We start from the raw sequence: 11,845 nt of genomic DNA on the forward strand, positions 1-11,845 counted from the left end.
GGCCATAAGGGAGGTTGGCCTATAGAGGTATCACCATGTATTTCATAATACACAGAAAAAACAAAGGCCACCAAGTTTTGTTGTTATGCAGCCCTGGTGTGGCACTGTAGGATAGGCACTGAACCACAAGATCAATGTGAACTGCAAAGTTGGTGGTTCAAACTCACCAACCCGCTCAGAAACCCTATGTAAGATTACTTTGAGTCAGAACTGACTCAATGGAACGTAACATCTTTCAAATTTACATTTGTATGTCAGTATACAAAAAATAAGCACTATAGAATACACACTAAGGAGTTCTGGTAGCTTAGTGGTTACAAGTCAGGCTGTGAACCTTAAGGTCAGCAGCTGGAAACTACCAGCTGCTCTGTGGGAGAAAGATGAGGCTTTCTGTTCCCGTCAAGATTTACAGCCTTGGAAACCCTATACAGGGTTGCTATAGGTCGGAACCTACCCGATGGCACTTAACAGTAACACAGGATAAGCACTGGATTGCTAACTGCAAAGTCAACAGTTCAAATCCACCAGTCGCCTAGACAGGATTGGGTTGGAACCAACTTCAAAGCACTTAACACATGACTTGACTCAGAGAATTCATCATTAAGATGGAATCCAATTCAAACTGCACACTCCTCAAATCTTTAAACTAATAAGGATAGGCTTCCTGTCTCAAAATAAAAGTAATCCTCCATCAATTTGCCACACACATCAAGTATCACAATGTTTATTGATAGATACAAGTATATAAAATCAGGGCATGAACATGACTTGATAAATTAAGTAGACTTAATTTCAATACTATAATAAGAAGGACCAATTAAAATTCTCACCATTTGTTTCACACCCACAAAAACCACTTCAAGGGCATTAACGATCTCTCAAAACTGATCAGTTTTGTGCAAGTAAACCATGTTTCTTTTAAAAAGACTTGTGCACTTGCCCAGGCTCAAGGATATTAAAATCTAGCACATAAAGCCCATTACTAGAGGTAGAAATACAGGCAATATACTATTACGGCAACAACCATCAATTACAGTTAAGAATTTTTCTGTAACAACCAAATGGATAATCAAATATTGCAACAACTCAAGTATTACTGAGCAAAGTGCATTTCTACAGTATTCAGTGTTGCTATTCAGTTTTCTAACTTAAAACAGCCTATGATAACTGGCAGCAAAGAAGGTCCTTGCAATAGACTGCCTCTGCTTGAGAACTTATGATGTAATTATTGCATGCTGCTAATATACTATCTAAACATTAAAGATACTCCTAAAATATTTGATGGTAGACTATGATTAAGACATTACACTACAAAAAAACCTTACGCAGAAGGAAATCCTACTGACGTGCTTCTGCTTTAAATATTGTGAAAACATTACAGCGGAATGAATTTTCGCAGTGGTTAGGTCAAATGCAGTTACATCATAGCAACAGTATGTTTTGCACAATTTAAGGCTTTGGCTGGTTCTTTAGTCAGCTTCTTCCTCCGATTCTTCTTCTTCAGCAGTTTCTAGCCAGGTTAGCCACTGATTCACCTAAAAATTAGATGTGTAATTCAACAAGATTATTAATACTTTAGCAATCCACTCAAAGACATCAAGGTAGTATACCACATTATTTTATAACGGAAAACAGGCTTTAGAACATGCTACAGAGCACTTTTATATTAGCTTTAAATTACAAAAGGTTATATTATTTGGATTTACAAACTGCTCATGGTTCAGTTAGCTTATGCGGCTCAAGAATGACACTGTGGTCCTCCCAGATCTGAATAGTTAACAGTATTGGGTAGGTGGAGGGATATTTCTCAAAATTGTCTTCTATCACCTCCATCTACTACCATCACTAGGATTAAAGCATGATTTCATTTCACAAATTTCCCTCGCTTTGCTGCTACTAACTGCCTATTTAATCAAAGCTTACAATAGTGCAAGGACAGTACATACTAACTCCCTTCAGAAAGTAAAATGTACCTGGAACAAAGCCTTGCCTTTCCCTGGAAACTCTTGGGTTATATCTTCTTTCCAAGCCAAGAAAGCTTCTTCTTCAATAATTTCCATATCATAAAAGTGAACAAAAAAGCGAAGTAACATGCCTAAAAAAACCACAATATGACCAGGTTAGTGTGCTGTTAAGAACTGTTGCATACTTGCTTATTCACTGGCACTGGTCCTCTCACCTTTTGGGAAGTTGCTGTTGTAGCAGTGCACCTGAAGAGCATACAGAGCACTGACTTGTAGATCGACATGATCATGAAGGAATTTCTGCATTACTGGCTTGAAAGAAAGAAGCAGTTGTTTTTCCTGCTCTAATTGTTCTTTGGAAGGAGCAGAGGAAGAATCTGTTTCATCACTGGGTGGGTTTACTTCACTAGAAATATACTGTAAGAAGCTGGACAAAACCAGTAAAACCCATTAGAACCTCAAGTGAGTTTAGTTTAAAAAAAAAAAAAAAAAAAAAAAAAGATAACTCAATCCCCCGGCCTTATTTTTCCTAGTAAATAAGCCTCTATACTGTATGTAAATCATATAGCTGTGTTGTATTACCTAGTCATTAAGATGTTCACAAATCCTTTATCTACATGAAGTTTGGGCGAGATGTTATCTTTAATCCACTTGTATATGGTTTGTGGGGATGGATCCAATTTTATTTGCTTTAACAGTTCCTTCTCTAGTTTGAGTAGTGGGAATAAGAAACTCAGTCCCTTTCCTTCCAAGATCTCCAACATTCGGTCTTTGTTTTGATCAATTTCTGAAAGAGACAAAGCCATCTATCATGTGACACATTATTTTTACTCATTTGGCCTTTATATAGAAGCAGCTTTATAAATAAATTTCTATGTGTACAACTAATGCAAAGGAAAAACAAACCCAACAAAGCAATTTAAATTAACATGGATCAAATAAAAACAGGAAACAAAATCACAATTATCTTTTTATAAGGTCTATCTGTGGTAATACACAGAAAAGAGGTGTCCTCCTCCCAGACCTGAATATTAGCAGTACTGGGTGGGTGGAGGCTATTTCTGAAAATCACTTCTTAGGATAATTAAGACCGATGTACATAAATCCACCCATGGTATTAGAAATTATAAAACAACCTCCCCCCGCCCCCCCCGCATTCTTACCTGGAAGCATTTTCTGCATATTGACCTTGCTTTGTTGAAAAAGTTCTGTTAACCATTCTCGATCTTGTAATTTAGCTAACTGCTGAAGGCAAAGTAAGAAGAGAGGAAAATGGGTGCCACTTTCCAGGGGTTGAGCTAGTTCAGAAATGCTCACCAGCTCTGAAATGATGGCACGAGCTGCAAACTGTGCTAAATAAGATTTCACCAAAGGGATGTCAAGCTCCAGTTTGGGGCACTGGTCCAATACATTCAGGAAAGCCTTAGAAGAAAAACAACACAGTTAGCTTCCAAATCTGAATGGCAGATAAAATTAAGCAATTTTTAAAAAAACACAAAATTAAGAAAGTGTTCTACCTGCATGAAGTTGTCACTTGTGGCTATCCCTTCCTGTTTGAGTAAACTGATCAAAGAACTTGCTTTTTCTTTGTCTTCATCACTTCTATCTAGTGAGAGGATGATTACTTTGCTTAACATCTCAGGAAGAAAATGTTTAGGGGCCCTCATTTCTCTTACACCATTGACAGCTTCATTTGCGTTCCCACTATTCAGATATTCAGTCACAACAGTTTCCTAAAAAAAAACAAACAAAAAAAAAACAAAAACGCAAAAATCTTCAGTGTATTCCCTATTCCAAATACATATCATGGATTAGAGAATGTTTACAGAATTATAGGAAGCCTACAGTTAACTTAAGTAGTTCTTCTTTTGATGGTGGTGGCTTTTTGCTGGTCTTGGCAGGCTTTTCCTGGATAAGTGGTGGATTAGTTTTGAGACCAAGCTGAGGTGTCTAGAAGATCAGATGTGACAGGCATTTGGATTGGAGGGAGAAAAAAAAAAAAGTAAATAAACTTATCTTTAGACAGTCATAAAGCACTGGTACAAAATGTGGTCATACTAGAGATTGTACCTGTCCCAGAGGTGGTGTCTGAGTGCGTGGTGGCTGCGCACTAGGAGGAATCATAGTTATCTGGGGCTGAAGCTTTGGCACTTGGTTTTTATTCATTAGGAAAGATTGAGCAGGCCTCAGGCTAATCTGGAATTGGAAGCATATCAAAGCAAATATCCAAGTTAACAGCATGCAGTTGGCTAACATGAAGTATAAAAATTAACTCAATATATATTAAAATGAAAGAATCTAGTACAGAAAAATTCTTCTAAGTACTAAAAAGTTTACTCCATGCCAGGTTTAATTTCTGGCAAGAAAATTAAAGATCAGCTCTACACAAGAATTAGAAACTATCATTAAGTCTCACTTTTGTACCAGAATTCTCCTAGACTGCTAACTAAAATACTGAAATAAAAACTGACAAATTTAACTGTATTTTAGAAAATTGCTTTACTGTCACCCTATTTTACAGCAAAACCACGACAACCATTTTCCTTGCTCTAACTAAAGATTTAAAAAGACTTGCCCTCATATCTCATAATCTTCGCTCATAGGACGCTGGACATCCAAAGAAAGAAAAAGAAGTGTAGAAAAGAAAGAAAAGAGAATAAAGAACACCAGCATAAGTCCTCTTAATAACGCGTCTTTTTATAATCATCGGGCAGTAAGACTTCTATGTTTACAAACTACAGTAAATAAGTAACATAGGCAAATGTACCTCATCTGCATTAAGCTGTCCTTTCTTAGAAAACCGAGGTGGCATATCCTTCGACTGTCCTTGCAGCTGGGATAAGAGTCCCTGACTCTGGTTATGGTAGAGCTGGCTTAGCCCCTATTTCAGAAAGGGAGAAAGAAAGTCTAGATAAAAAGGGGTCCAAAAATTATGAATTAAGTACCAGAAAGTTGAGCCAAGTCATAAGAAAAGCTTAATTGAATTTGCCCAGAGAAAGTAAAAGATGAAATAGGAAAGAACAAAAATCTAACCTAACTTTCAATAAGATTTTACTAATACTTCACTAGTCTTAAGGATAAGCACATTTCATCCAGTTTGAAACATCTCACAAATATTTAAATTTTGTTTAGGAAAACAAATAGAGTAACACTAAAATAAAACTTCAAGATTTAACCCTTGTTGCTTTAACATTTATAAATGTTTCTTACCTGACTTTTCATAAACTTGCCTCCCATCTCTCCAAACTGCGATTGTGTGGGAGGCATGATGTGTCCCCCATGGCCATTGAAAAGTTGATTTGAACGATGTCGCCCCATGGTGGGTGAAAATCTATCCTGGATAACTCCTGGACCGGTACCAATTCCGCTACCTTAAAACACATATGAACACCACTTAAAACCCTATTATAGTGTTTAACTGATTTCCTATTTTATTTAACCAAACCAGTCTTATGATCACCTGGCATTTGTCCAAACATATCAGCAAGTCCTCCAAGTGGGTCCCTATCCATTTTCATCCTGGGTGGCATGAACGGTCCCTCCAGAAAGAAGTCACTTCTCATCCCTTGAGCCATAGGAGCAGGAATAAACACCCCTAGATCCTTTAGAAATAAATTAAGTAAGTGCTTTTGTTCTTAAACACTGTTGTACTTTTAACTAAGACTTCTTATATTAAGAAAACTAAAGAAAAACTTCCAGAAGGTCAGAGTGCTAGTTAAGTTAACTTCTGTAAACAGCACCTTGCCAAAAGGATATATATTACAACATTAAACACCACCAATAAGAGATATCCTCAAATATTTGGGTAGAAGTGCTAGCAGGGTCATCGTACTGGTTGGTGTAAACATACTTAAAAATTCACTTGAAAAAAATCTTACTTTTACTGCATCTTGACGGATTTGATTGATCGTCTTTGGTCCATTGTCAAGAAAAGCCTTGCGAGGAACCCAATGATGTTCTCGCAACTCTACGGTATCCTGTAATTTAAGAAGAGTTTTAAGTTTTATTCTAATTTTCTTTAAGTAAGCATTAACAAATTTTAATTAAGAAACCAGTTTCACCTGCAGCAGGAAACGAATCCTCGCTGGCAATTCCTTACTTAACATCAAGGAGCACATTCGGGCAAAGTACTGATCCATTAAGGACTGATAAAGGAGAAAAAGACAGGAAGAAATCACTAAAGCAAAAACACGCTAGACAAACTTCTAGATTATAACAAGGTTAATGACTATGACAATACCCTAAATGTTATGAAAATCAGGAAAATACTTAGGCAAAAGACAACATTAGCAGCAATATACACACCTTAGCTCGTTCATGATCTAATCTAGGTCCCACTGTCCTCATTATCTGACAGAGGCACTCCAAATCCTCTCCCATATCTTTGAGTTGGACTCTCTTCTTCTTTTCCAAAAGCTACCAAATAAAAAAAATTTTAAATCACATGCTGACTTAAGTTTTCCAGCCATCTTACCCGAAATGTTGCATGACGCTTTATAGTTCCTATTTTACAACATTTAAACCATTTTTCCTAAGTGCCAGATACACTGGCCGTATATATATAAACTAATTAACCCTAATCCCCCCTCTCTCAAATAGTACATTTATTGTTAAGTGCCATCGAGTCGGTTCCGACCCATAGTGACCCTGAACAGGGTTTCTAAGGCTGTATATCTTTACAGGAGTAGAAAGCCTCATCTTTCTCCCGCGGAACAGCTGGTAGTTTTGAACTGCTGACCTTGCGGTTCACAGCCTGATTCGTAACCACTATGCTACCAGTGCTCTCAAATAGTACACAGCAATTTTAATTTACTCAAATAATGATGTATCAAGTGACATTAAATTAAGCCCAAATTCTTAGTTGTACTTACTGTTTTGATGCACTTATGAAGGATAGATTCATGAATAAGATCAAGCTTGCCAAGCTCTCCAATGAATTTGATGTTCCCCAACATCTTGATCTTAGCAATGGCTCTCTGTTCCTCCTCCTCGGGGAGGAGAGGATTTTCACGCTTATCATAGACTGGGGAAAAAAATAATAGGTCAACATTTAGAAATAAGCAAAAATACTTTGTTATGTGCCTTTGAGTTGCTTCTGACTCATAGTGACTCTGTATAGGGTTCCAAGGGCGCAACTGGTGAGTTTGAACTGCTAACATTGTGGTTCAAACAGACCTTGTGATCCAGTGCTTTATCTCAAAACACCACATTTGTTACTAGCTGCCACTGAGTCAGCTGAGACTGACGGTGACCCTACACATAAATAAATGAAACAGCCTGGTCCTGTTCAATCTTCATATGTGTGAGTCCATGGTTGTCTTTATTATACTAGTTTTGTCAAATATAAATTCTTACCGTCAACATTTCTGGTTCGGTTTTCAAATTCATCTTGTAATTTTGAAATTAAGAGGCGTCTGAATGTCTACCAGAAACACAAAAGACATTTGGGAGCTTTAATTAAATCTTTCATATCAATTTTAAAATTAAGTAAACACCCACTTATCACTTACTGTGCTTTGCTTCTGTCCTGGTTGACCCTCTGCTGCTGGGCCATCAAAGTTTGGTGCATCTTCTGCCAATCGCAGACATAGCTGAGCATACAGTGAGCTATACTTTGGCTCTTCTAGGGCTTTGTCCACAATCTACAGAAATATTTTTCAAGTATTAAATATGTATTTTTGAGACTCTCTCCTTCACAACTTCTTTACACCTCATCTACAATTCGAGAATGAGAATACTCTAGGTTTTCCGTGAACATTAAACAATTCGTGTATACTGTTTTAGCCTTCTGGAAAAAATAAAAATACTTAAATTTTAACTACTTTAATATAAAAAAACCCAAATAGAGACGTCATGTTAGCCACACCCCTTCCCTCAGGAACTGAAAATACCTTCGCTATTACAATTGTAAACAAGACTCTGAAGTCTTATAAAATACCATTAAAATTTATTTCCAAGATCAAAATGTTTTCAACAAGAGGGGGAAAAAAGTCCCTATGGTCTAATAATCTGTTTAACTCTTCATGCATATGAAGAATAATTTAAAATCCACCCTATAAGTCTAATAATATTGAATTGTTGCTAAGTGTCATGGAGTTATTTCAACTCAGCAACCCTGTAGTTTTGGATGTTGTAAGTCTTTGTGGAAGCAAAAGCCATTTTTCTACGGTAGAGTTAACTGTTAGGCTCTAACCACCAACCTTGTGGTTCGCAGTCCAGTGCTTATCCACTGAGTCACCATGCTCTTAACATTGAGTTGTTGTTAAATGCCTTCGAGTCAGTTCCGACCCATAGCGACCCTGTACAGGGTTTCCAAGGGTGTAAATCCTTACGGGAGTAGAAAGCCTCATCTTTCTCCCGCGGAGCAGCTGGTAGTTTCAAACCACTGACCTTAAGGTTCGCAGCCCGATTCGTAACCACTACGCTACCAGAGCTCCTTATAGTGATTCTATTTTTATCACCATTAGCATTTCAATAAGAAATTTCTAACCACGCTATGGAGTTCTGGAGCAGCGCAACAGGTGAATGCGCTGGACTGGTCAGCAGTTCAAGCTAACCAGCTGCTCCTCAGAACCGTATACAAGGTGGCTGAGTTGGTACAGATTCCATGGCACTTTTAACAACCACCACCACCACACTTGAGGGCGTTAAGTATTAAAACCCAAAAGACTTAAAATATTTTCAGTTAATACTTACCAGCAGTATGACCCCTTTAAGGATGAGTTTAGACTCTACACCCACATTGAGGAGCTCAAGGCATAGCTTGTCAAACTTCTCAGGAGTAAGCTTATTTAGTATGCTGGGGTGAGAAAGAAATTAAGTGTCAGCATTATTGAGTTAAAAAAGTATCTTTTACTTTACATTGAATACTTTTCTAACATCTCCCTTTAATATCACATTTCTTTTTATACACCCAGCCAAAGGGATGTTGAAACAAGCTTCCTGATCAGAATAAGCATGTTTAATAGATTGGGGATAGGGGTAGGGTGGGGGTGTCTCTAGCTGTTTAACCTTTCTCACTTAAGTCCATGGCACAAAAGCCTCCTTACTGTCAAGGTGAAACCAGAACATAAGATCATTAGGTGACCTGCTTCACTGAATTACATGGAAAATGAAAGAAATGCAAAAATTTTAACCCAAAAGCTGAAAACAAGTGTAGACGCCAAAACATTAATTCACTACTTTTCAGTTGTTTTTTAAAAAAGCTATCAGCAGTGTCTTTCATTAAAATGTACACTACTTTAGGACATGAACATTGCCTTCTGAAATTCTTTGTTTAGACTCAGTAGCAATACACACGAGAGAAGCACAATGAATCCAGTTCTTTCTTCCTTTTAGTAAAAGGATAAAACACACTTACCCTCTTACTTTCCTGAAGATTGCATCATGTCGTTCTTTTTCGTTTGCGGAGTTGTTTGCTGCGGAGTTGTCATCTCGTCTAGTGCTTCGTGCAGGAATCCATTTCTGAGCGTTTTGCCCTGGGGTTTTCCCCAGGAACTCGCTAATTAATAAAATGTAAATCTTTCATTAGGAATAATGAAAATATGATATCCACCCACATACCAATCATACTAAATATTAAACAGAATCTTCTAAATAGAAAAAAGCTTACATATCCCAAACTTTTCTCAAAACTTAGCAACTCTGGAAACCAACAGTTCTTAAACTCTTAAATTGTATCAGAACCACCTGAAAGTTTTTCTGTAACAGAATGAATGCTGTGTCTATCCCCAGAGTTTCTGATTAGTAAGCTTTGTTACTTAGTTCCCAGGTAACGCTAACGATTAAACCAGTATTCTCTAGACTATTCCTTAAAACTATGACCATAGTTCGTGCATACCACTTTATTTTATAAATAATGTAAGTAAGAACAAGAATTAAAAAAAAGTTTGAGGACCGGGCAACCAACATATGACAGGCTTAGGAGATGCCAAGAGCTGATATTCAAAACTTGGAATAACTGGGCAGAACCAAGACCCGTAACATCAAACTGTTATGCATGGGAAAGGCTTTTAGTCTAAATGTGCAATTTACGAAAATGTGTTTGTTTTTACACATTCACCATACCTGTTGCCAGCAGTCTTGGGATAGTGCTGAGGTCCACCCCTACTTCCTCCTCCGTCCGAAGAAGCACTAATTAAAATAATAATAAAAAAATTAAAAAACAGAAACTATACCTCAATTTGGTCTCACTCAAAAGGGTGTTTTAAACTTTATAAACTACTCCACAGATGAAGACTAAATTTAAGACTAATGGAAGTCAAAGGAACTGATTTCATGACATTTATTCTTCACATAGATGATGTTCAGTAAAAATTCAAGGACTTGGCAAATTATAAAGCAAAAAATGCAGCACATTAAGTCAAAATTATTTGGTGTAGTGACTCTTGGTTTTGTGCTTGGTCTTTTCAAAATGATCCTCAAACATACCTGAAACGAGAAGCACCCCCTTCTGCAATCGCACTCTCCACTTTGGCGGCTTGACAACGAAGAATCTTCAAAAGAATAATATTAATGGATGGGGTGGGGAGGGGAAGGGAAGGGAGAAATGAAAAACCTAGAATGAAAAAAAGAGCACCAAAATTAGACACTGCTAGGATACACATCATTAAATGTTCATTCAAGTATCACTGAATTCAGACCCTGGCACTGCAGGTGGTTGATCTTTCGTACCCCTCACTGCATTGCAGGTCTAGGAAGACCTGCACTCAAAACACAAAAGGCAATTATATTTCATTTTGGGTTGCCACCGAAGATTTCCTTGTCACCAAGGATAGCCTTCATCGAGCCAACCTGATTAAGGTCATTCCCCAATGTGTTTTTAACAAAAGGCACAGTCTGCTTCCTGAGCCCAGCATTCCGATCAATAGCCATGCCAGAAACAGGATATGGGAAATATGGTCATTTTTCCACCCCAGAGCCCCGGAGACTGGGTCAGCTGCGCACCGAAGACTGCTTGGCAGTTCCTTCAGCAGCCAATCTCCTGGGCGCCCCCGAAGCTCCTCAGGAGAGGACGCATGAAGGGGCCCGGAGCGCCGGGCCGGCCCAGGCGGGAGGACTGCCGGGGCCCCAACATGGCAGCAGGCACCTCCGCCCCACGCTCCCTTCCTGGGAACAAAGAGCCCAAAACCCTCCCACCCAGGAAGCGCCTGTCTCCCGGCCCCAGGAGGCGCTCCTTTCGCCGGGGGAGGCGCCGCGGCCGCCCCCGCCGCTCTTTGTTCTCCGGACAGGAAGGTGGCCTCCTGCCCACCGGCCGCCGCCGTCAATCCTTCCGGGCCTGACAGCCGCCCCTGCCTGCCCGGCTCGGCGGACAAAGGGAACAGCCACCCCCTCTCCACCTTCTCGCCTTGGGGACCTGCCGGGCGGCCGCGGCGTCTACCTCCTTCCGCCCGCGGCTGGGCTCCCGGACTCCTGCGCCTCGGCTGGTCCCGCGCCAACGGCCGAGCCCTCGCCGCCGCGTGCGCCGCTGCCCCGCGCCCTCGCCGCCAGCACGCGCGCGGCCCTTACGCCGCGTCCCCGTATACCCGCGCCTCGGCGCGCCCAGGCCCTGTCGGCCCGACAGCCCACGGCCGTGACCGGACGAAGACCGCGCTCTTCCTTCTACTCCACCAGCAACAGGAATGGAGAACAAAGGCCGAGGGCTTCCCGGTGCCTGAAGCGCGGAAAACCCGCTAAGAAGGTGCGCCCCACCCGGCGCCGCCTGCGGCCGCCATTTTGTAACACTCAAGAACAAGCAGCCAGGGGACGGCGGCCATTTTAGAGCGCTTTACTTGGCGGCGGCGGCAGCGTCTCCACTCACCTTCACCGAGAACTCAGCAGCTGCCAAAGCAGCTGCCTCCTCAGGATCCGGTCGTCGGGGACGGGGAAGGGAAAGGGAAGGG

The 11,845-nt window shown here is 40.2% G+C and overlaps 1 protein-coding gene across 1 annotated transcript; it reads right to left on the reverse strand.

The window, feature by feature from the left end:
- Nucleotides 1–705: 705 nt before the first annotated feature.
- EIF4G2 (eukaryotic translation initiation factor 4 gamma, 2) lies at nt 706–10,838 on the reverse strand. The gene is made up of 22 exons (XM_006873029.1): nt 10,733–10,838; nt 10,395–10,521; nt 10,032–10,097; nt 9,325–9,465; nt 8,661–8,763; nt 7,475–7,606; nt 7,320–7,386; nt 6,836–6,987; nt 6,270–6,380; nt 6,026–6,109; nt 5,843–5,941; nt 5,425–5,566; nt 5,175–5,335; nt 4,732–4,845; nt 4,035–4,160; nt 3,810–3,914; nt 3,482–3,697; nt 3,128–3,386; nt 2,547–2,751; nt 2,180–2,391; nt 1,974–2,095; nt 706–1,535 (listed from the first exon to the last, which is right to left on the reverse strand). The coding sequence occupies exons 1-22, from the start codon at nt 10,836–10,838 to the stop codon at nt 1,470–1,472; spliced, it is 2,916 nt and encodes a 971-aa protein (XP_006873091.1). The 3' UTR covers nt 706–1,469.
- Between the last annotated feature and the right edge of the window lie 1,007 nt (nt 10,839–11,845).

This window comes from Chrysochloris asiatica, unplaced genomic scaffold, assembly GCF_000296735.1.
Source record: "Chrysochloris asiatica unplaced genomic scaffold, ChrAsi1.0 scaffold00219, whole genome shotgun sequence".
NCBI classification, from domain to species: Eukaryota; Metazoa; Chordata; class Mammalia; order Afrosoricida; family Chrysochloridae; genus Chrysochloris; species Chrysochloris asiatica.

Bases quoted from the DNA above. Each gene is read 5' to 3' on its own strand.
- EIF4G2 (XM_006873029.1), bottom strand. From the start codon at position 10,838: ATGGCTATTGATCGGAATGCTGGGCTCAGGAAGCAGACTGTGCCTTTT. The intron at 6,381-6,835 runs GTAAGTACAACT...TTTATTTGGTAG, and splicing joins TTCATAAGTGCATCAAAACA to CTTTTGGAAAAGAAGAAGAG. The intron at 5,567-5,842 runs GTAAGATTTTTT...TTATTTCTAAAG, and splicing joins TCCGTCAAGATGCAGTAAAA to GATCTAGGGGTGTTTATTCC.